This window comes from Dunckerocampus dactyliophorus, chromosome 19 (genome assembly GCF_027744805.1).
Source record: "Dunckerocampus dactyliophorus isolate RoL2022-P2 chromosome 19, RoL_Ddac_1.1, whole genome shotgun sequence".
Classification (NCBI taxonomy): domain Eukaryota; kingdom Metazoa; phylum Chordata; class Actinopteri; order Syngnathiformes; family Syngnathidae; genus Dunckerocampus; species Dunckerocampus dactyliophorus.
In genome coordinates, this window is record NC_072837.1 from 11026840 (window position 1) to 11052691 (window position 25852).

The 25852-nt window shown below is 39.3% G+C and overlaps 1 protein-coding gene across 8 annotated transcripts in view; it reads left to right on the forward strand.

Annotated features, from left to right (window-relative positions):
* cnih3 (cornichon family AMPA receptor auxiliary protein 3) overlaps positions 1–25852 on the forward strand; it is a 78216-nt gene that overhangs the window by 32121 nt on the left and 20243 nt on the right. For 5 of the 8 annotated variants that reach the window (XR_008566920.1, XR_008566921.1, XM_054761555.1 and 2 more), the window contains exons 3-4: positions 1174–1221; positions 23126–23237. Coding sequence is in view for 6 of the 8 variants with exons in the window: in XM_054761555.1 (XP_054617530.1) it covers positions 1174–1221; positions 23126–23237 (160 nt within the window). In the remaining 2 variants the exon portion in view is untranslated. Of the gene's footprint in view, positions 1–1173; positions 1222–23125; positions 23239–23530; positions 23735–25852 lie in introns of those variants that run through there. The other 3 variants (XM_054761559.1, XM_054761558.1, XM_054761560.1) reach the window with 2 other exon arrangements.

Sequence of the window (25852 nt, forward strand, 5' to 3'; positions counted from 1 at the left end):
CTCAAGTCTCCGCCAGTCACTTGCTGTCGCCTCTCACAACGACTAAATGGTGCGGCGACTCTTGATGTGGAGTGATGAGCTTTCACTCTGTTTTATTGGAATTCTATATCGCTCCAGCGTTCCCTTTTCACTTACAGAAGTGGCGGATTGAATGATATTTAATAACATACTGTATTTGAGCCACCGGAAATGTACGGTTCAGTGATGTGGGTGGTAGGAATGGGCGATACGGCCTCAAATCCTCTCAGCCTCTTGCCACATACGCACGTCATGCTATATTCTTTGGCATGTAAACGATGCTAGAACCATCTCAGAACAGGTTACACCGGCCCTAAGGAAGACAAACCGTTCAAAGACACGTAGTATGTGCTTTTGAGAACGCTTATTGTGCAAAACTGTAATTATACAACATAATCCTGTACTAAAAATGGGTGTTTACTTCATTTGGATTTTTTCCTAAGCATTTAAGTAACAGGACGGAAGTAACAGGAGCGAGTTTTAGCACAGAATTAGCAAATACATGAACTATAGCAAGCTGACACAAAGCACATGCAGTGATTCAACAAAAAAATTGTACTCTGGTCCCTCGTTTATCATGGTTAATTGGTCCCACACCCGCCTGTGATAAGTGAATTTCCGCAAAGTGGAATTCCCTATTTATAAGTGGAATATTTTTGTAGTTAGAGCATAGAAAACATGTTTAAGACCTTCTAAATATGTTTTTTACGTTGTGAAAAATAAATACAAGAACTAAAATTGCACCAAAAAAAATCAGCGAAAGGTGAATCACGATGGAGTGATGTTTTTTCGTTCATTTCGCCATTTTAATGCTTGAAAATGCTTCATTTAGGCCAAGAAAAGATAAAATGTGCTTAAATATGCAGGTATTAATATGCCGTAGTCAACCACAAAACAGCAATAATTTATTAGTTCATTTATTTTGAAAAACCGTGACTGAAGCCGCAGAATTCGGAGTGGCGAGGGAATTTCCCATGTAAATTAGCATCGAACACTTTTACTTTTACTTTCAATCAATGTGCAGGATTTTTTTTGCTTCGTAAAAAGTGTGTTTTACAGTTAACTTTATTGTGCATTTATACATTTTATCTCCTGGCAATCCAAATGACATTTTTGTGACTGTTCCTCATGTTTTTTTGCAATTTTCTCTTCCAGAGGGAGAGACTGCGAAACATCGAGAGAATTTGCAACCTGCTGAGAAAGGTGAGCAGCTGACAGGCCTTTTACCGAATAACATATTTGGTTTGATTCTTATGAGAACATTATTTTTTTCACTTTTCAGATTGCATTATTATGACCATGGTTGTAATTTTGAAGTTCTTGGAATGCATGTTAATAGTAAACAGGTGTGGTTTGGTATGTTTTATTTACGCGTTGCTGCTTCCTTTGTCTCCTTTCATCATATTGGACTGACATCAAGGGCGCGAGATTGAGAGCTGATGTGTGCGTGTGTGTGCGTGTGTGTGTGTGTGTGTGTGTGTGTGTGTGTGTGTGTGTGTGTGTGTGCTGACAGTTTGCCTTGAGGATGCAGTGCGAGAATGAAATGAGGCCCCCTCCTAACCTCAATGTGACATTTCTCTCTCTCCCGCTCTGAAACTCACACTTTGGTGCATGCTGCGTGCTCGTGCGCCGACTCGCGCGCGAGCGTGCTTGTTTACGCGTCAGTTTATCCTGAAGGGTCATTGGTTCAACAGCTGATCTAGCTGATCAACAGCCTTATTTTACCATCCATGTAGACATGGAACTCAAGTCACACACACGCACACGCACACCACACAGCACTGCCCTTGTAGCTGTGAATATGTTCATTTTAAAGATGTTGCACAAAAAAAACACATGTTCTATGAAGAAAACAGAATGGTACCCCTTTACATCTGTAATGGCGTTTTGTATTTCTAACACTGTGCTTGGATATAGCTATCTTTAAAAAGAAAACACTTTAAAGTTAAAATACGGGGACCTATTAAAACAATAGGGCGTCAGGAAAAAGGGGCGAAATATGGGAGTTTCCGGGTGAAAACGAGAGGGTTGCCAGGTATGGTCCGTGTTATGTTCGTTTAGACTTGCAACAACTGATTGTAATGTCAAAATTGTACGGATGTTGTGGTTAAAATACCAGACAGATGTGACTTCATATGGCCAGCTATGAGGTACAGACGCCATTCATATCTGCATATATACCAGGGGTGTCTAAACGGCGGGTCGCTGTTTTTTTATTGGACTGTGGCGCATTCTAAAAATAGAATTGAACAAGAATACATAAAAAACAACAGCAAAATTTGAAAAATCAGCAGTAATTTTCCAAGAATAAATATTAATAATATTATATTATATTATTATAATATATTATAATATAATTATATTTATAATATAATTATAATAATTATAATATTATAATGTATAATATATAATATAATAATTATAATATATTTATATTTATATTATTATTTAATTTATATAATATATTTATATAATATATTTATAATTATATATTATAAATATATTATATTATAAATAAATATTAAAAAATGTTGTAATCTAATGAGAAAATTATAATTATATTATAATATATAATATAATAATTATAATATATTTATATTTATATTATTATTTAATTTATATTATATATTGATATAATATATTTATAATCATATATTATAAATATATTATATTATAAATATTATAAATAAATATAAAAAAATGTTCTACTCTAATGAGAAAAACTCCCCCCTGTAATCTAATGAGACATTTTACGAGAATAACGTCGTAATACGATGAGGAAAAAATAACTTCATTTTAGTAGCATGAAGTTGAAATATTAAATTATTCATATTAAAGTTCTTTTTTTAAGCTGTGATATGATGAGAAACAAACAAAACAACAACGAAAGAAAGAAGTTGCGGGAAAAGTGATAATGTTACGAGGATAAAGCCAAAATATTGTCGGAATAAAGTGATAACAACAAGAAGAAAATTTATAAGAAGAAAGTTTAAGTAGTTGGAAAATTGGGAAAAAAAAACACAGCACAAATGAAAAAACGGCTGTCATTTTACGAGAATAAAGTCAAAATATTAAGAGAAAAAAGTTGTGTTCTAACAAGTCTAACGCAATTTTACGAGAATAAACTTGTACTACTATGAGGAAAAATAATGTCATTTTGTTGACTAATTAAGCAAAGACGGTTATTTAAAGTACAATGAAACTGATTTAATATGACCTTCAACTGACATGAATGCTTATTGGAAACACAGCGGTTCTGAAAAAAGCAGAACTGAATGATTTATTTGTTGAAGTTGTTCCTCTTTTGAGCAGCTTTCAAGAGTTTTCAATTTGAGTTTGTTTTTTTTTTCACAGCTTTACTTCCTAAGACACCAATGGATTTTCACGGTGAAGTCATAATGCTGGTGCTCTTTGGAATTCCATCAAGAAAACCATGAACAATCAAAACCGGTGGCCATTTGCAGCCTGCAGCAAATTTTTAAAAATGTGGTCTGCATCAGAACACTGTGATTATGGTGATTAGGGCCGTACTCTAAAGAAAAAGTTGTTTGCTATATCAAACAAAAAGTATTTGTATCAATTTGGATATACAAAAATAAAATTGCAAAATGAACAACTTTGAAAAAGCATTCTAATTGTAATTCTAATTGGGACGTTGGACTATAGAGATTTTGTTGTATTTGCGTATGGATTTAAATCAATAAATGCTGTCTGTGGACATACAGGGGTGTGAAAAAATGTTTGCCCCCTTCTAATTTCTTATTTTTTTGCATGTTAGTCATACTTAAATGTTTCAGATCATCAAACAAATTTAATACTAGTCAATGACAACACAACTGAAAACAAAATGCATTTTGCAAGGTTATAAAGCTATTTCTAAAGCTTTGGGACTCCAGCGAACCACAGTGAGAGCCATTATCCACAAATGGCGAAAACACGAACAGTGGTGAACCTTCCCAGGAGTGGCCGGCCAACCAATATTACCCCAAAAGCGCAGCAACGACTCATCCGAGAGGTCACAAAAGACCCCACAACAACATCAAAAGAACTGGGCCTCACTTGCCTCAGTTATGGTCAGTGTTCACTTCACCATAACAAAGACAGTGGGCAAAAACGTCCTGCATGGCAAACCACTGCTGAACAAAAAGAACATTAAGGCTTGTCTCAATTTTGCCAGAAAACATCTTGATGATCCCCAAAACCTTTGGGATAATAGTCGAGACAAAAGTTAACATTTTTGGAAGGTGTGTTTCCCATTACATCTGGCGTAAAAGTAACGCTGCATTTCAGAAAAAGAACATCATACCAACAGTAAAATATGGTGGTGGTAGTGTGATGGTGCGGTGCTGTTTTGCTGCTCCAGGACCCGGAGATAAATGGAACCGTGAATTCTGCCGTCTACCAAATAATCCTGTCGGCGAATGTCTGGACATCTGTTTGTGACCTCAAGCTGAAACCAATTTGGGTTCTGCAGCAGGACAATGATCCCAAACACACCAGCAAGTCCACCTCTGAATGGCTGAAGTAAAACAAAATGAAGACTTTGGAGTGGCCTAGTCAAAGTCCTGACCTGAATCCTATTGAGATGCTGTGGCATGACCTTAAAAAGGCGCTCTACTCTGCAAAACCGTCCAATGTGGCCGAATTACAACAATTCTGCAAAGATGAGTCGGCCACAATTCCTCCACATCCCTGTAAGGGACTCATTACAAGTTATCGCAAACGCTTGATTGCACTTGTTGGGTGGCCCAACCAGTTATTAGGTTTAGGGGGCAATCACTTTTTCACACAGGACCATATAGATTTGGATTTTGTTTCCCCTTTAAAAATCAAAAGTTTCATTTAAAAACCTCATTTTGTATTTATTTGTGTTGTCATTGACTAATATTTTAAATTTGTTTGATGATCTGAAACTTTTAAGTGTGACAAACAATAAAAAAATAAAAAACAACAAACCAGGAAGGGGACAAACACTTTTTCACACCACTGTACATAAAATGCATATACGCATAGCGTACAGTATAAGTTGAAGCCGTACAGTATGTGGGAGAGTCAGGCTCCTCTAGTGCCATCCCTCACGTGGGAACCGTGTAAATCTCGGTCAGTCAGAATAATGAGCTTATGTGCAAATGACAGCAACGCTTTGGTCCCACACAGTGTTAGCAGGAAGGAAGTCCTCAGATGTGGAGAACACTGGAGGAGGAAGGGCGTCGGAGATGAGGGAGGGAGGCAGGGACGCGAGGGAACCAGGCAGCCAAGAGGATAATAATGAGAGGAGAAAAAGGGGGGAAGGGAAACCCATCTTTGACAGGAAAATAGCAGCCACAGGGGGATCTGTAATAAAATTAATATTAATAGTGGTCGTGACTCACGGTGGAAACAGCGGACATTTTCCAGATTGAATTGGTCTGTACTGTATCGATTTAACCTTGCATTGGACTGCAGTCAATCTGATTTCATATTTAGAGCAAGAAGTCCTTATGGATGCCATGAAGACAGATAATTACAGTAAAATGTCCTTCACTGACGTAATATATGTATGAAATAGTCCAGGGGCCAAATCCAATCGATTAGAGTGGCCGCCCCTCGGACTGGCTGACGGACGTCAGCATAAGCAGTTGTCAACATAACCAAAACCGAAACTACCCATTGCTCGCACATTTTCCTGTGACTTTTACCAGAGACATACGGAAAATGGGTGATAATTAGGAATGCTCCTGTCCGACTTTTATGCTTCCATACCGATCATCCATGAGTGAGATCGGCCGATCACTGCCGATACCGATCACATGGATTAACTGTAAATGTTTTCATTTATTTACAACGAGTGCTGTTGGCCAGAGGTGCCATATAGAGGGGGAAAGTTAGGACAATTCCATGTGCCCCGGACTACCAGGGCCCCGAAAATCGGTAATTATTAAAAAGTAAAAACGGGAGTGGGGCAATGTGATTTTTTTTCATGGGCACCAGAATTCCGGGCTGCTATTGGCTACATCAGGGGTCACCATTACGTTGATCGTGAACTACCGGTAGATCGCCAAAGTAGTTTGGGTAAATTCCCGTAAACGTCACTTTGTCATATGACATCAGTCAGCTGACATTAAGCTCCCCTCCTGATTCGCTCTTGTTCCCCCGCGGCGTTTCAAGCAACACACGGAGATGCAACTTTCATCTTTATTATTGTGATTACAGATCAAGCGGTAAGATGCTTGTATCTACAACAAAAGTTATCTGTTCACTTGTAGCGGCTAGTTATGTCGAAAAAAAAAGTGTATTGTTTGATGGCTTTGCTTCGCGTCATGAACTCTACTACAGAAATCAGTGTTTTCTACACATCCGCTTCTAAAACTATTATTTCACGATGAAATGGAAAATGAACCCACTGCTGAAACCTTTTTAATATGTTGCCTTGACTTCGGCTGCATTGTCTTTTGGATAATCCTTTGCAGCTCTTGTATATCGGTAATGATAGCAAATGCTAACTGGATATAATACATGAACTGTGTCTCCTAATGAACGTTACGTAGCTATTTTGACTGACATATTACCAGTACTCAGGTAATGTACACAACTGTTGAGGAAGTATGTGTAATCTTTATTGCCATATTGAATATAATGATGATATCAACTACTTTGATTAGCTGTTAACTTTGAAAATGTGAAATGCTAATCATTCATATATACAATAGTATTCTCAAAGTTTACCGGTTAGATTTTCTATATGTTATAAGTTTTAAAGAAAGAGGTAGATCATTTTGACTTGTATGTATGACGTACATAAATACGTACAAACATATTTCTTACTCTGGGCTACATGAAATATAAACCCAGCCAATCAGATTAGAGGATTGAGAGGAGTTAGGTGATGAGTAGCAGTGATGGATGGGTGGGCGGGTGGGAGTGGTTGGGCGTCCCCTGAGGTTTCCATCATGCTGTTTGATGTCTCAGTAAAAAGGTTCCTGATTCCTTCTCGCTCTCCTTTTTTGCTGCGTCCATCATGCTTCACAGCCATCCCTCTACTCTTCATCCTTTCTTCATGTTGAATCCCCCCCCCCACACACACACACACATGTACACGCTGCCATCGTGTACTGTATCGACTACATAGGGTGTATAAACAGCAGCAGCTGGTGCGGTAGTCATTGTGATCGACTGAGATGGTGCCACACAGGGCCTGGCCTGCATACTGTGATCACATTTGCCAAGATACAGTACGAAGGAGGATGTTTGCGTGGTTTGTGCGTGTAAGACAGCACAGATGAACGTACATGAACTGGACGCGACAAAGGACTTGGACCTGAGCTACCGAGTTTTGTGTATTGTGAATAAACTAAATGCGCTTCGACTGTGTGAGATCACATTTCAGAAATTCAATGACAGAAATTCAGCCGCGTTTTCCCCCGTGCGCTGTACACATTGGCCCTGATTTGAAACTAGTGGCTGGCTGATGACATCATTCATCAGAGTTTTCAGAGTCTACCTTTAAGAAGTTCATTTAGTTATGCCTTGATACATTGGAACCCGTTTTTGTCAACAAACCATCTCATCAAGTCCTGGTTCGCCGTGTTCTTCTTTTCGGAAAATATAAACACAGTCGTCCCTCGCTACATCGCAGTTTGAACATTGGTCCCTCACCCTAACGCGCTTTTTCACACATTATTTAATTCATAAATGAACGCTGGTTTGACCGCTGCGCGCTGCCGCTTGTCCATTGTTGTGTATGTGTTCCAGTGTTTACATGAGAGGATGAAGACCACTGCGATGCTAACTCTCTCGCATCGTGTCATGAACACTGCGGAACACATACACAACGGTGGACAAGCCGCAGAGAGGTCTGACTTTTTTGCGGGCAACGTTTTTGTGATGCAAATGTATTACTCTTTTGAACACATGTTGTTTTGAGGAGCAAAACGCTAAAGTTAAGACACCCCAGCAACTAGCCGGAACTACTTTCCTCCACAATGAAAACCGACCAGAACTCGGCTCACGGGACTAAGTGGGGGAAAAGTCACTGTTGATGCACTACACTCCTGATGGGGATATCATACAACTTCATGTCAAAAAATCCGAAATATCCCTTTAACTAGCAAATCTAAACAGAACTTTCCTGAGAAAAAGTGTTTTGAGCTTAACTCTCCAGATGCACTATTTGGGGATAAATAAGCTTTAAACAAGCAGTTCTTCCATCTAGATTCCCCAGCTGACGGCAGTGTTACATACATTTCACATCTCGCATCTTCACCCAAGCGTATGAAAGCGTTTAGAATGAGCCCCGAGGTAGCTGTCTTTGCAACTCATGCACAGAGAGCATTTCATCAACTCCATTGCAAAGAGAAGGCTCCAATTTCATGCCTATCATTGCAGCCTGCGGGGTGAAAGGGCATCAACAGAGTGCTGCTGAATACTGAAGTTAGTGCTGTACGAGGACTCAGATGTTTTAGCTCAAAGTGAAAGCTGTGAGTGAGCAAAATATAAATGCGGCCTTGCAAAACCTGCCATATGTGCAACTACATATACCAGGAGTGCCCAACTTTTTTCCACTGAGGGCCACATACTGAAAAATGGAAGGATGCAAGGGCCACTTTTTCAACGCAAGGCAGATATGCTAACAAGTTACTGTAAATTTGGTGTATAAGCCACACCCACTCAATTTAGAAGAAAAAAAACAGATTTGTACAGATATAAGCCACACCGGACTATAAGCCGCACATGTCCACGGGATAAAATGGTATATTCTGGACCAAGCAGCTCTTTCAGGAGCCAAACATGAGCTATGAAAAAAACTCACGACAAGCTTGTGAAACCATTGGAAATTGCAGGAGGTCATTTCTCAATATAACTGACTCACGGTGTCATCTTACAAACAACACTAAACTCATCACACAGCAACTTAACGCTCAAAAGGTATACCTAAGATATACGATATATATCCTGATATTTTTTTCCACATTGTGAGTTTAGACGAAGTCAAAGCCAAATATGCGTGCAAAGTTATAACAAATTGAAATTAAAATTAATTTAGAAAGCACGGTGTCCGAGTGGTTAGCATGTTGGCCACCCAGTCAGGAGTAAGGTTCGAATCTCCGCTTGGGCACCTCTGTGTGGAGTTGGCATGTTCTCCCCGTGCGTGTGTGTGTTTTCTCCGGGTACTCTTGCTTCCTCCCACATTCCAAAAACATGCATGTTGGGTAAATTGTCGACTTTAAATTGCCCATAGGTATGAATGTGAGTGGGAATGGTTGTTTGTCTATATGCGATGTAGATACAGGTATATCTGATATATCTGTTTGTCTATATGTGATCTAGATATATCTGATATATGTGTTTGTCTATATCTGCTGTTGTTTTTTTTAAAACAACTTTTTCCTTTAATATTTCAACTTCATGCTCCTAAAATGACATTTTTCTCATAACATTATAATGTTATTTTTGTAAAATTATGAGTAGATTCCAACTTACTTTTTTTAATTCTCATAAAGTTACTGCTGATTTTTTCCATTTTTGCTGTTGATGTTTGTTGTTTTTTTTTTATTTTCTTGTCAATGATATTTTTAGAATGTGCCGGGGCCAATAAATGTGGGCACCCCTGATATACGTATGCAATATATTTCATAGTCTTGTAGAGAATGAGTGCCGCTCAGATGCTGGATGCAGGTATGTTTGCTAACTGTGTGAGTCAACTGACATTCTCTGTATTAAAATAAACTTAGCATAACAAATTATGCACTGCTCATGTTTTTGTAAGGGGGTAAACAACAAAATCAGCAGGGGATCAAATAATGGTTCCCCTCCACTGCATCATATATTATTAGATTTTTTTTCTCTGAATGGTTAGTTTCTGTCTGTGCCTGAAAAGTCAAATTTGAAAAGCTCTCCAGCCTCTTTTTCAGCTGAGCATGGAGTATGCACACTCCATGGCGGGTGGCCTCACTAATTGGACTTGGATGAGGATGAGGCCACGTTGAGACAACAGTGTGGGCAAAAACGTGAAATTTGGCCAGGCTTTCTCATATACATTTTTCAGCTGGAGGTTTAGGTGCTGCTTCCCAAAAAGTAAAAAAAAAAAAATATATATATATATAAAAAAATTTAAATGCATTCTTGATCCGATTGATCGGACATGTTCGTCATTTCAGGCTTTAATTGTATCCCAATCATATTTTTTTTACGTTTTCTCAACATTGTATTAGTGCTGCAAGTCTTTTAAAATGATCAACATTAAAAGAAATGAATGACTGCCGTGAAATATTTCTGTGTTGCGATGTACAGTAATTAAGCACATAGAATTGTGACTATCTGTATTATTAACGGGAATGAATTAACTTAGACATCATCAACTAGAATGTTAATGATGTAATTGACAAATGGTTATACAGTAGAGTTACTGTACGTTCCACGGCAATAAGCAAACAACGAAAATCTGCGAGTAATTGACACAACCTTTTTTTGACACACAGCTCGCTCCTCCCCCTCCAAACCCTCCTGCTAGCTTGATGTTGACGTTTTCCTTTGTATTTATATTGACTGTCGGAATGACTAGATTAGATTTTGCTTCCAAAGCCCGTCTCTTCAATTGCTCACTCGCGACAGAAGCCAACAAGCTAAAAGACCTAAATATGCCTCACACACACATTTACAGTCGTCCCTCGTCACGTTGCGCTTTGACTTTCACAGTTTCGCTCTTTCAAAATATATCAATTGAAAAATCATCGCTGTTTCGTGGTTGACTACGGCCGATTGTTAGAAAAAATATGCCTATTTATTAATAATGATAATGCATTTTATTTATAGAACGCTTTTCAGGGTAAAAGCAAACAAATACAAGTGCAGAAAATATCAAAATAACAGCAGAAAGTTTTGCGTTTGTGTGTAAGAACTGTGTGTGTGTAATTATAATGTACAAGTACATATGTTAGTATTATTACTCTACCATGTAGTATCAAATGAAGCAAATCGTAGGCCAGGGTATGTGTGTGAGTGTATGTCTCCTGAAACAAGTGACGAGCTGTCTGGAAACACGGCCAAAACAACAGGAAATTTGGGAATTTACAAGCGACTTCATAAAAAAAAACCAAGCCCAAAGTTGCTTATGGACCTGGCAACACTGAGTCTGTATTATGTCTTATATGTCTTATTTTCTGTTATTATGTCTATGACTTGGGTAATAGGAGTGTGGTGACTATAGGGGTTTTATTTCATGTCTACAGGGTTCTAATAATGTTAAGAATCATATTTAGAAGGTCATAAACAGGTTTTGTGTGTCTAACGACAAAAATATTCCATTTGTAAATAAGGAATCTTATTTCACGGAAATTCACATATCACGGTCGGATCTAGAACCAATTAACCGCGATAAACGAGGGACAACGTTAAAGTATAACATGTAATAGGTACTCACCACTGATGAATGATAACGTAGATGATCCATGAACAGATGGGATGGGTCTCAGGGTTGTAGCCAGTCACAGCATATAACTATGGTGCGTTCAAGGACCGCCAAACAAAGTGTGAAATCTCAATGCTTCACGGAAAAACATCAGTGAAGCCCAAAGACATAAACCTGTAAATAAGTTTGTCTTTTTAAACAGTGCTACATGTATGCTGTACATTTTACCTGTATTATCACTTATTTAGACATTTTTATCGACTTAAACAACCTATTTTTGGATATGAAAAATATACAATACATATACAGAACATACGTAGCATAGCCAAATGGAACGCGATCGCTCTTCTCAAGTCACATTTGAGGTGCACACTTGCACATGTGTGGGTTACATTTACACATTCACAGTTACATTTGGTTATTTTTCCATTTCGAAAGTGGTAGAAAAACCCAAATTTCTTCACAAAGCGAAAATAGCAAATGTGACTTAATTCGTGTGATCGCTCCTCGTCACAGGATGCAGAAAGCAGATGAGAAATTGTGGCATGTAATGGTAGGGGCAAACACTGCAGTCTGTTACTTGAGTCAGTTATTATTATCTATTTTTATACGAGCTGATGCATATCCTCGACTTAGAATGGCGTAAACACTGACTCAGTTCACGAGTGCCGCAGGCAAGATTTCCTATAGCTGTAAATGGAATTACGATTCAGTGTCATCCATATGCAGTGGATGTACCTGCATTGGAGCTACACATCACAGGAACTTCTCTGTAGGGTGAAAGCGAGGGTGAATGTGTCTCTAGTCATCATCTGCATCATACATCCCTGCTATGCATGAGTACCAAGCCCACCTGCGAATGGAAAAAAAATGCAAGTAATTAAGACGCCCATAAAAATGTCTGTTTTTGACACACCCCTCCTGCTAGCTTGACATTAACGCTCTCTTCCGATTTCGGATCAACTTCTTCGTTCTCTGTATTTATTTCCCACTTCTATGTGGGGTTGATGTGTCTGACAGCTCTCCTCCACCTTGCCTGGTTATACACATTGTCATTTGACAGCTGTTTTTCCTCTGAATTCCTCCCTCATGCAGTAAATCCACCTCCGCTTCGGTTTTCCTCCCCCTACTTCTTCCCTGTACCTCCATATCCATCACTCTTCTTCCCACATACGCCTCTTCTAATCACAGCTGTTTGCCGTTCTTAGCCTTTCATTCCTGATCTTATCCATGTTGGTCACTCCACACATCCATCTAAGCACTCTCATCCCTGCCACATCCAACGTCTTCTCCGGTACCTTCTTCATTGGCCGTGTTTCGGCTCCATACATCAAATTGCCGTCCTCAGCCGCCGTCAATCCTGGGTAATTAAACTCATCCACTCTCTTCAGCCTTGTCCCTTGCAGACTAATGTGAGAGTCTTGATCTTCGTTGAACCTCAGGTATTTTGTCTTCTTTCAACTGATGTTAAGCCCTCTGTCTTCCAATGCCTCCCATTTCTGCTGTTCTAATTTTTCCCTCTACGATCACTTTGCTGGTACTAAATAACACAATGTCATTGGAAAAGAGCATACACCCCCTAGACATCACATCTATAATCAGATCAAACAGATCTTAAGTAAGATCTCTGATGTCGGCCAGTTCCAACTGGTATCTGTTCAGTTGAGCCAACACGACTTCTGACCCGTGTTCTTGCTCTTTTGTACATGTCTTGGACAATCCTCATGTACTGTATTTCTCCAGTACTCCCTTCTCTCTCTCTTCATCTCCAGACTTCTTGACATGGCACTCTATTATTATATGTCTTCTTTAGGTCTTTAAATAGTTTTCCCAGTGTTGTTCCGTCATCTGTCTAAGGGCAAACACTGCATATGTTGTCCCCTTGCCCGGCATAAAACCTTATCGTTCATCTCCAAGAGATGTTTCTTCTCTAGTTCTTTTGTCCATTACTCTTTCCCAGATCTTCATGGTATGGGACATTAGGTTTATTCCTCAGTAGTTAGCGCAGTCCTGAATATCACCTTTATCAACTTAGGCATGACAGCCTGTATCTCCATTCTTCCATTCGCATTTAAAGTATAAATTGTATAGGTACTCACCCCCAATGAGTGATAATGTACTGTAAGATGACGGACGAACCGATGGAATTTGTGGGGTCCAAATGCTGAATTGCTGAATATGCAGGGATCCACTGTACCGTACATTGAAAGATGGACATTGAATTCCACAGATCTTACTTCATCTTCAGCTTTCGGATTATAACCAGTTTATGTAATGTGTCATATTCATCGATGCTTGATGGGATGTGAGGGTGAATTACAGACGTTTCTTTCATCTGCAAAACAGAGGCTTTGCTGAAAACCCTCCCGTTCTCCGACAGCAAACCATCTTCTGTGTTTGGTCACATCTCATGATGTTGTGCACAGGTGGACGTCACTGACAGACAGTCGGAGATTGCAGTGGAAATTGGATGAGGCTGTAGGAAAGGGTGTGAATGGCTCGGGTATGCGCTGCACTGAGGGAAGGCTGAGACATTAGATGGATTTGATGTCAATTGAGTGTTTTGGACACTCCTTTTTCCATCAAGCTGTCCAGTTCCCTTCATTGTGGTAGGTACACACTGATTTGCCTTGTGTTTCCAAACTGTGTAAACTACATTAATAGTTTGCGTGCAATTTAGTGTAATGAAAAGGCAAAGTGGGACGCCACCCAATGTGTTGTATTCTTTCCTACTGACTGTTAATGGAATTGAAAATGAATCATATTAAGAAGAACACAAACCTTTTGTGTTCTTTCCATTCATATTCCCATTCCTGGTCAACCAGTCAATAGACTGTAGAGTCACCAGCTCTACCCTTTTAGTACTGTACCGCTGTTAGAAGTATTGTATTACAGTGAAGAGTATAAAAGCGGTTCAAAATTCATTTTTAGAAAGTTTTCACGAGTTGTAACAGAAATATACTGAATGGCACATTACAAAAAATTAGCAAATTTACATGTTTAATGTTTGAGGGGGGAAAAAAATGTTAAATTTATTCTATTCAACAACAAAAAAATTAAGTACAATTCAAACCCCCCAAAAGATCATCTAGTTTGAAAGTGACCAACTTCCGATGTATGCAGCGGTAAACAGTGGTTTTTGTTATAAATTCGTTCCAGAAGGTCACACAAAAAATGAAGCGTACGAACACAGAGGCAGTTTTTCCCACAGTGTTAATGTAAACACAAATTGATCAGTTACAGACACCCAAAAATATGAACAAAAATATGCTTAATAGAGAATAATTATAGTTTTACGTGAGCAAACAATGCAAAATAATTCAAAATAAAGAATGAAATGGATAAATGAACATTTAACATGACTTTTACCTGCATTGAAGACTGTTGACGAAGAGTGTATCTCGGTTTTAAGGTAACGGTTCAGTTCATTTTGGGTACAGTGAGGGGAAGAAAGTGCAAAACATAAAACTGCTTAGCTTTTATGTAAACATCTTTAAAATGTGACTAGAATGCAAGGCAGTTACACTTCCTGTGTGTTTCGTGGGGGAACTCGATATGCCTCTGAACCAAAAGTCTGATTACGAAGGGATGTACCGTTACACTCCGACTAAATACGGAATTAGTTCTTTTGTTCCCCTTGAAACTTTTAATATTGAAACCACAAAAAATCTGTGTACTTAGCTGAACTCTGCTTTCACTGCCACGTTTTCAGTTGAGACCTAAATACTGGTCTTTAAATATCTCTGAAGACTTGTTTGTACACATTCTCTTACACTTTTCAAACGTTCTTCTAAATGCCTACACATTCCCAGATGTGGGAGAGAACATTGATCTTCATGATCTTGGACTGATTCATCGCCAGTATCAGCTAGGAAGAAACGTAACCCACTCGTAGCCTCTCAGCGGTACCCTGAAAAATTCATCTTTTGCACTAGCAGGCAGCTCGTCACTCTCAGCAGCTTTGAATACTGGCTAATGTCCGCACGTTCACCTTCTGAGATCAGTCACTCTTACCCTCAATCACTTCCCTCCATCAGTTCATAGTTAGCCTCCATGATAATTCTCTCTAGGAGTTTTGTCCAATTTAAACGGATGCAGTGTCCTCAATGTCAACAGTTGTCCCAGCACGCTATATACACAGCACATGGTGGGCCAAAAGCAGCTATATTGACCTATGAACCTGACATTCTTGATCAAATATTTTGGTCAGATGCAATCCTTCCCATACGTTCATTTCTCCGTAAATATTATAAATACTTTTGAACCGCCACAACGGATTTCGCGCTTACACACACATTATAATGGGACTGTCTGTGACTGTAGCTGGTTGTTCCAAAGCCGTAAAGTAGATGGTATCGTAACACACCTCATACGCACCTGGTCTGGTCTAAGAAGATGCAGCAGGAGGGATCAGTGTTGCCAACACGGTGACTTTGTCACTATATTTAGCAAGTATTCAGACACATCTAGATTTTGACTTCTCGATCTTTTCAACTAACTACTCGAGGCTCAGAATCTGTCCATTCTGTGCTGAAAGCTCAATTTTCGCTGTCCACTCTCCGTTTCTTAGAGATTGTATTTATTTTTCTGTTGTCTCTGGACACACTTTCTGTCCTCCCATTCCGTATCTCTCTTATGTTTGTGTGTCTCACTCATCTCTATGTCCTCTCAGTCCGTATCACTCCCTCCTTAGCTCTCTTATTTCCCCGTATCTCATCTCTCTGTCCTCTCACTTTGTATCTCTCTTATTTCCTCATATCTCACGTGTCTCCCTGTCCTCTCTCGCCGTATGTCTCCCTCTGTATCATTATTTCCATGTATCTCACTATTCTATCTGTCCTCTCACTCTTTATCTCTCACTTCCTATCGCTCTAATTTTCCAGTATCTCACTAGTCACCCTTAATTCCCTGTATTTCGCTCGTCTCCCTGTCCTCTCTCTCCGTATGTCTCACTCTGTATCGTTCTTATTTCCATGCATTTTACTCATCTTTCTGTCCTGTCAGTTCGTATCTCTCACTCTGTATCTCTCTTATTTCCCTGTAGCCCACTCGTCTCTCTGTCCTCTCACTCCATATCTCTAACACCGTATCTTTCTTATTTCCCCATATCCCACTCATCGCTCTTATTTCCTCGTATCCCACTCACCTCTCTGTCGTCTCACTCCCTATCCATCGTATTTCCCCGTATCTCACTCATCTCTCTGTCCGCTCACTCCGTATGTCACGTGCACAGTAAAGAAACACGTTTCCCTGTACAATGAAAGTCTTACTTTGCTGTCCTTGTGTCTGTCTCTTTATTTAGAGTCATAATCTTAGTGTCTGGAATGCACAGATTTGATTGGCTGAGTAGTATCACGTGTCAGTGGATTTCCTGATGTGATCAACCAGTACCACAAGTCTAAAAAAGCTATGCCGGTCAAATTAGAACGTAAAATACTTGACTTTTCTTGACTATAGGTCCAGGTCTGTATAGGACGACGTCAAGGTCCGCCTGTTAGTGACCCCTGTTTTGGGCTATGTAAATATGTGTCTACCTTCTAATTTACCCCGAGAACCTCCAGCTGTTGTTTTCTAATAGTCTTCATTGGCTCCTTACCCTGCCTGCAATTTCCGAGACTTCTTTGTTGCTTTATTTCCAGTCTATGAAATACGTAGGATCCTCGTTACCTTTCAGCTTTCAGATCTTTGGAGTCCAACATTCACTTTCATAAAGTAGCATAGACCAGATGTAGCATTTCAGTACATATATTTAAGGATATCATTTGGTTCTTTGGTAGAACAATTATTTTCTTCACTTCTTTATTATATTTACCGTTGGTTGTGATTGTGAAACCGAGATATTTGACCTGACTTGTTTCATGACTTGGTTATTGCATGTTACGTGAAGGGGGTTGGGACTTCTTAGATATGACCATGCATCATTTTTTTCATTTGCATTGAGTGACAGTCCCTTTGCTTCAACTACAAGCAAAAACAATAATGATCTTTTTCAGCCTCAAAATAGAGCTGATTCAAACCTAAGCCATCATTATTTTCGGGAAACTGTATTCGGGGAATAATTATTTTTGCTGTTCTTCTGCGACGCTGTTCTCCCCCTTCAGCTATCTCTTGCCTTGCTGCAGGCAACACACTCTCCCTCTGGCCGACTCCAAGTTTCCTTCTTTCCATCCCAACCCGTTCTGTCTGACAATCATGAAGCACCACATTTTGACACAGCTCTTGGAGCGCATATGTACCTTCCGTGTTGATATCATGAATTTCTGTGTACAGTGGTCCCTCGCCGCATTGCGGTTCGAATTCCGCGGCTTCACTCCATCACAGTTTTTCAAAACACATGAATGAATAAATCATCGCTGTTTTGCGGTTGACTACGGCCCGTTATTAGTCAAAAATATGCACGTTTAAACAAAATGTACGTATTTTTGGTATAAAAGAAACCCTTTCAAGCGTGAAAATTAGTAAATGAACTAAAATACAAATACAAGACATTCAGAATAAGCATTAAAAGACATTGTGATGGTCACTAGCTGTCAATAATGTTACTGCAATGTTGGGTGGGACACATAAGCACCAGACTTGGTCGCCGGAACAACAGGTTTTTATTTTACACCGTGGTATGTAGGATTTTACACTGGTCACTAGGTGACAGCAAAGACCACAGAGTATTTTCCCAAAGGTCTTGGGGATCATCAAGATGTTTTCTGGCGAAATTGAGACGAGCCTTGATGGTCTTTTTGTTCAGCAGTGGTTTTCGTCTTGGAACTGGTGGAGTCGTGAACACTGACCTGAACTGAGGCAAGTGAGGCCTGCAGTTTTTTGGATGTTGTTGTGGGGTCTTTTGTGACCTCTTGGATGAGGAGTCGCTGCGCTTTTGGGGTAATTTTGGTTGGCCGGCCACTCCTGGGAAGGTTCACCACTGTTCCATGTTTTTGCCATTTTCGGATAATGGCTCTCACTGTGGTTCGCTGGAGTCCCAAAGCTTTAGAAATGGCTTTATGACCTTTTCTAGACTGATAGATCTCAATTAATCTCAGTTAAGTTATGTTTGTTTGGATTTTTTTCTCACTTAATAATAAAAAGTTTCATTTAAAAACTGCATTTTAGGTTCAGTTGTGTCGTCATTGACTAGTATTTCAATTTGTGGGATGATCTGAAACATTTAAGTGTGGCAAACATGCAAAAAAATAAGAAATCAGGAAGGGGGCAAACACTTTTTCACACCCCTGTATGTCCGCAGACAGCATTTATCGCCACACCCTCAAAATTAATTAGCTGAAATGATTTGTCTCATTTTGAGTGATGCTTAGCAACGCCGAAAAGTCTGAGCTTAACACCTTAACACTTAATCCCCATGACGCATCATTTGATTTGAAAGTAAAGCTGGATATGAGAATATGATTACCCCGTAAATGAATGCTGCCGAAGAGCTTCCTGGTGGATCAGATGGGCGGTAGCGCTTCCGACCAACCACCCCCGCCCCCTCAAAGGCATTGTAACACTACAGCAAGGGACACAGGACTCAATCCCAGATAGACGAAGTCCCAGATGGGCGCCTCTGTCAACACTCAGGTGCTCACTCACTGAAACGAGTCCCCTCACAATAAAAAAAGTAACATCTACGGTACGCTCCAGTACACTCCGACACCCACATCTGCTGTCGTGAACACGTTTGCTATGTGCAGTGGCATAACACAGAGCCCGAAACATTGTCCAATATATTTTAGAGGCTCATCACCATTTAGAAAAACCCGGCAGGATTTCTGTGAATACACTGTTTGTTTACGTACCCCCCTGTGTGCTCAACCTTGACTAAATGTTTGCTAGTAACAAGGATAAAGGCTGAAAAGGGACTTCTCATTTGGATTCAAAGCAGAGTGGGTGTTTAATCTGCCGTTGACCTTATATGGTGTTGCTTCCTGTGGCACTGGAATGTTGCTAATCTAATGTTACTAGGTCATACATGTTTTGAATGTGCAGCGGGCAGAATAAAAATGCCACAAAGAAATGCATGCAAGTCGGTCCCAGGCATAAACCTTCACTGAAAGCTTTTCACACACAAAAGCAGCCGTGTAGAAATACTGAAAGTGATATTTTTACTCTTAAAACTCGATTCCCATCGACCTCCAACTAGTGTGCTAGTTACTGTACGGCAGATATGTTTGGAAAATGCCATGTAAATGACTTTGGGGAGTAATTATCTTTACTCTGACTCGTCAATATCTTCTTCACCTTCAGCTACCTCCTTCCCGCCTTGCTGCAGGCTACTCACTTGCCCTCTGGCCTTCTACAAGGTTCCTCCTTTCCATCACGACCCGTTCTCCCTACGTGATGCATCTCAGGCTATTACTGAAGACTTACTGGCTTTGGACCCTTGGAAATTTCATCTACTTCAAATTGTCATGGGGCTATCCTTAAAGCAGCAAAATGTACTGTAATGAATGTGGAAGTTTTAATAGCGCACTGGCTTGAGATAAGAATGTGCTTTCACCTGCTTTACTGGTTTATTTCATAATAAAAGTAAGAATAACAATACATTTTATGTATAGAACGCTTATTTAGTGCCAACGTGCACACTACGATGATAAGACAGTGTCAGACGTGACATTTTAAAACGGACAAGCTTAGTGAGTGTAAAAAAAAAGTACATTCATGAATATTTATGAAGATATAATGTATTTGGCTCTGGTCTTTATAATAGTAAATAATGATAATACATTTACTGAATTTAAGTAATTGTTTAATCTATATTGTGCATCTAATAATACATCAGTCTTTTTTTTTTTTTACTCCAGTATTTGTTTTCATTGATATTTAAGTTCTTGTTGATTTAATGTATTTTATTTTCTATGTATTTATTAATTTGTATTTATTCTCATTTTAAATACGCATGCATGTTGTTTTTTTTGACACTTTTAACAGGTTTTTTCTATTCTTTTTACCGTCGTCATTACACGAGCTATATTTGGTCAGCTATTTATTTATTTAATCAATTACCTTTCTTCCCTGTATTGTCTGTATTTTCTATGTATTTGTTCATTTTTTTTAATCTACTCTTATTCACTTATCCATTTTATTTTTATGTTTATATCATGTTTGTATTGTATCTTGCTTGGGACTCGAACATGATGGGGAGGAACGTGAAGCCGTGGTTTTTGTTTTTTAATGAATTTTTTGTTCATAAAGATTTTTTGTACTCACCCATGCATACTGTAGTGTGAAGGTTTTTGTTTTTTTTTAATGAATACATTTCGGTTTTGTCTTAACAGCATTTTCTTCCATCTCCTGCTTTTTTTCTGAGGAAATGTGTTATGTGCTATCAGGAAGGCGTGCAGCCATTTGAATAATGCATCCAGAACATGCATCTTACATGGCACGTTTTAAATACTGTATATAAATGAGCTGTCACTTGTACATCTAAACTGGTCAGAGGGACTAGCTGGGTCTGTGATAACTCTTAATACAGGTATTTTAAGCCGTATTACTTTGTGACATGTGTAATATGATATGCATTAATAACAGTAGCTATGTCCGCACAAACACGGATAGCTTCAGGAACACACATTTTCACCACTCCGTTTAAAAACATAAGATAACGTCGCACATTTCTTATGACGCAAACTAAAAAGCTGTGTTTTACTCGCACACACAGAAACGCTAAAGGTGGAGTTTTTGGAAAACTTGGTTTTAAGCACAAAAATGTATGTTTGCCTGTGGACGAGAGGCCATGATAAGTGAATTTCCTTATTTAGAAATGGAATATTTTTGTAGTTAAAGCATAGAAAACCTGTTTACGACCTACTAAATACATTTTTTAACATTATTAGAGCCCTCTAGACATGAAATAACACCCCTATAGTCACCTTCACACTCCTATTACCCAATATAATAGACATAATATCTTTGGCTGTGAAATGATTAAAAATGTTAATAAAATTAATCACGGTTTACAAATTAGTTAATCATGATTAATCATCATTTGCAGCTATGTGTGAAATGTGCCCTTTTTACTGTATTTTTTAAACAAAAAGATAAATGATTGGACACAATTTTATATATTTGCTTGTATTAACAGCTCCAAATGTATTTAAAATTTAAATCATGCTAAAAGATACTGTAGCACATGTCTGAAAATCTAAAACACCATTCTCTTCAATAATAGCAGAACATTTCAATCACTTTAACCGTGTTACCATGATGGGTTGCGTTCAAAGACATCGCATAATTTTTTAAGTTGAATTCAGTGTTTTGAGTGTAGATGTATTCCCTGGGAATTCCGAGCATACTTAAATGCAGAAAAATGTACTTCCGCAGTATGAGTTATGTCGGTGATAAGAATATCCACTTACTGTTTTCATTTGACTTTCTGTTTATTTAGACCACACGTACAACCATACTAAAGACGTTGTTGTGATGTTCCGAGTGCACATGAATGCACCTCGCTGTTGTCTTGTGACAATGACAAAAAGTGTCGTTCCCAGGAGGACGAGAGATGTGTTTGTGAGTTGGAGACACACGTACATACGGTATATGGTGTTGGAATTGCACTGCTGTTGATGTGTTCATGTCAGAATAAAGTTATAAAAGGGCGTGAGACTCTGTGGTGACACTATTGTGATGCTGTTTGCCGTCGTAACAAAGAGGGGTGGCTTTAATTATGCTAAAAATCTTAAAGTAGTTAATTAATACAGTTTTTACAGCCCTAATAATAGGTAATAATATATATAAGACATAAATAAGACATAATATACACTCACTCAGCATCGGGAGAGTCCCTTCTTGTTCCCTTTGTACTTCCTGTCTGTGCAGTACTCCTGCAGTGGCTGTTGTCTCTTGAGTGTAACATTACTGACCCCTAGTGACCAGTGCAGAATACTACGTCACGTCTTCTGAATGCGTCTATTTCGGTTCATTTAGCCATTTCGATGCTTGACATTCTTCATTTATGTCAAGAATACGTAAATTTTGATTAAATATGCATACATTTTGTCTAAAAATCGGCACTATTCAATGATGAAACACCAACAAGGTGGCACAGTGACACAATTGGATGTATTAGTTTGTTTTTCCAACCTGGTTCCAGTTTAAGGCAAAGGCTGGGATTGTCGCATAGGGCAGGCAGGACTATTGACATGACTGATGACAGCTGCCATTGCTAAAGCACTCATCTTTGGCTAAAGTCTCTATAATCGCTACTGGCACATTTATCCATCAGGAATGCATGCAGATAAATATGTTGTGGTTTAGAAATAAAAAAGGAAAAGCTAAGGATTTTCATTCTAATTATGCGGCTTCCTTGCAGGCATTAAATAAGATTATTTGGCATCCGCAAACCAACTGCCCCTAAGATGTGTTTAAATATAGTTGCTGTTTATTAATATAGTTGTTATTTCAGAGAGAAATGTGCTTAACATAATTCAATCAAGGAACACTGAGCACTACCAATGCGGAAAAGGACTTTGAAGGTCTTTTATTGCTTGGGGCATTTTAAGTGACAGTTTTAGATGGTTGAGTTTAAACCTAACTTGACTCAGGTGTTTTTTTTTTTTTTATTTGTATGTCAACCAGGCAATAAACTGTTTATTCAAAGCAGCTTCGTGAGTTGGTGTGATTGAGGCGTTTTCAAATTCGATGTATGTCGATACTGAGGTTTGGTTTACTGTACTGTCATAGATCTGTGACTCATTCTCCTGTTTTCGTCTTCTGTGTCTCGCCGTCATGTAGTTGGTGCTACCGGAGTACTCGATCCATGTACTCTTCTGTATCATGTTCCTGTGTGCCCAGGAATGGCTGACTGTGGGCCTCAACATCCCCCTGCTCTTCTACAACACTTGGAGGTGAATAGGAACCATCTATTGTCCTTTTTATGTTCTGTGTGTGTGTGCGTGTGTGTGTGTGTGTGTGTGTGTGTGTGCGTGTGTTTGTCTATCTGACACAAAGTTAATGTAAGTTAATGTAAGGACAAAGGTTTGATCAGCGATGTAAGGCCTTGTCTGCACCGAAACTAACAAAACAAAAAGCCTTTTGGCACATTTATCTGTCCACACGGGATAATGTCGGGAAAAATTCCTGTTCGCTCAAAAACACGTCAAATGACTTGAAAAATTTGTGATGTAAATGGTAACGCAGGGATATGCTGTGCAGACTCCAAGCAAATGAGGAGGACCACAGCCACTACGGGAACTTGGCGACCCAAACAAGTGTGGAGTCGTTGCTTTGAACACTGTAAATAGTTCATGGTGTTATATTTGTAAATTAATTGCTAAACCAAAAATACGTTTTTGTGTTGTTTATGTTGTGGTACAGTTGTTTAGATATTTGTGTCCAAGTGAAAGTTACTGTATGTTTGAAATGTATGTTTTCACAAAAAGCTCGTTTTCTCTCTTTTCTAGTTGGCAACTGATATTTTCCTGAAACTTACCTATGTTCTACTGCGCGTTACTAAAGAACGGAAAACGGTAGAAACAAACTTTTTTTGTGTGATGAAAGCCGGGAGTCCAGTCTTTCTTTTCGTAGGTTCCATGTTTATATAGCCAGAGAACACAATATTCTGTGTGCCTTGAAAGATCAGTCAAAATCGTCTTTTGAAAACGGCTGGGAAATCATAGTGGTAAAACAGCCTAAGCCTGATGTAGAAGTCGCAGTGAAATCTATAATTTATGGAGCATGAACGCGACACAGCCTGTAGTGATGAAAATGTGACTAGCTGTAATTTGGCAAACGGGAGTATGTAGATAACTTAGGGCAGACACGCACCCTGCAACCTGTCAGCAACTGCAGACAACTTCGCTTAACTTGCATTCACTGAAATGCCATAAACGTAGAGTGAGCATCTCGTAATAGACACATAAACACACTGTATGACGTTACTTAGCACCAGTCATGAGCAAAGCCACCACAGCCAGAAAAATCCGCATGGACTATAGCAGTGGTCCCCAACCTTTTTTGACACACGGACCGGCTTGTGTTCCGATAAATCTACCGCGGACCAGGGGGGGTCGTACATTCTAGCGATCTAATTTATCTTATTTATGAGTTCAAGTATGAGTTCAGTTCAAGTTCCAGCCAAGTTTTTCCAGAGAGATTATTACATGGCTGTTTGACGTGTGTGGTAAAAGGCAGTGTGCTAGCATGAATTAACTTGAGACAAATGTGCACATTAGCACTCAATAAGTCATCAAAACTTACCTTTATGCATTCCCACATAGTATCAGCATTTGACACCAAATATGAGGTGAAAGAAAAATGGTAAAAATACAGTCGTAGTCTATCTGTGCGGCGTGAGATAAAGTTAGCACACGCACAATGGACATGCGTCACGTGAGATGGATGTAACAGAGAGAATCCGGCCACTTTTCAAAATAAAACATAAAAAAATGAAATAATGGAATTTTTTTTTCTGTGCGGCCCAGTGCCAAATGACCCACGGCCCGGTACCGAGCCGCGGCCCGGGGGTTGGGGACTCCTGGACTATATGAATGTGCCAAATAGAAAAAGAATTGAAAAGTGACATAAATTTAGAAAAATAAGTGAACATTCAGTAACGTTCTGTTGTATCCTTGAGTTTGGGACTGTCCTTGTGATCTGTCTCTGTATTGTACGCATAATGGTAAGGCAAAACGGAATTGCGTTGAAACACTCTGCAGTCAAGAAGGGGCAGGGTAAGCAGGAGACAGAACTTCACCCCCAAAACCAGCACATGACACACACAGCTAGCAAGTACTCACTTGCTGGCCCGCCTCTCCTCACTCGGGCAAAGAGGCTGAATGACTGACAGGAGAGTTCACTCACTCCGTTCATTCATATACAGCCAACGCACGCAGGTGTTGAGACTGATGCACGGAGTAAACCCTGTTGTCATCCAGCCCGTTTGGTAGCAAGAGAGTGGAGGGAAATCATATCTCTCTTTTTTCCCCATAACTTTCATTCATCATTCTTTATCCGTATCTAGCACTCATTTCTATCTACTTTCCCCGTTATGTTCACTCGTCTCGCTGTCCTCTTTAACCGTCTCTATCTCTCGTTGCTATCTTCTTTCCACGTAACATTAACTCGTCTCGCTGTCCTTTTTAAAAGTCACTATCACTCGTTGCTATCTTCTTTCCACGTAACATTAACTCGTCTCGCTGTCCTTTTTAACCATCTCTATCACTCGTTGCTATCTTCTTTCCACGTAACATTAACTCGTCTCGCTGTCCTTTTTAACCATCTCTATCACTCGTTGCTATCTTCTTTCCACGTAACAATAACTCGTCTCGCTGTCCTTTTTAACCGTCTCTATCACTCGTTGCTATCTTCTTTCCACGTAACATTAACTTGTCTCGCTGTCTTTTTTAACCGTCACTATCACTCGTTGCTATCTTCTTTCCACGTAACAATAACTCGTCTCGCTGTCCTTTTTAACCGTCTCTATCACTCGTTGCTATCTTCTTTCCACGTAACAATAACTCG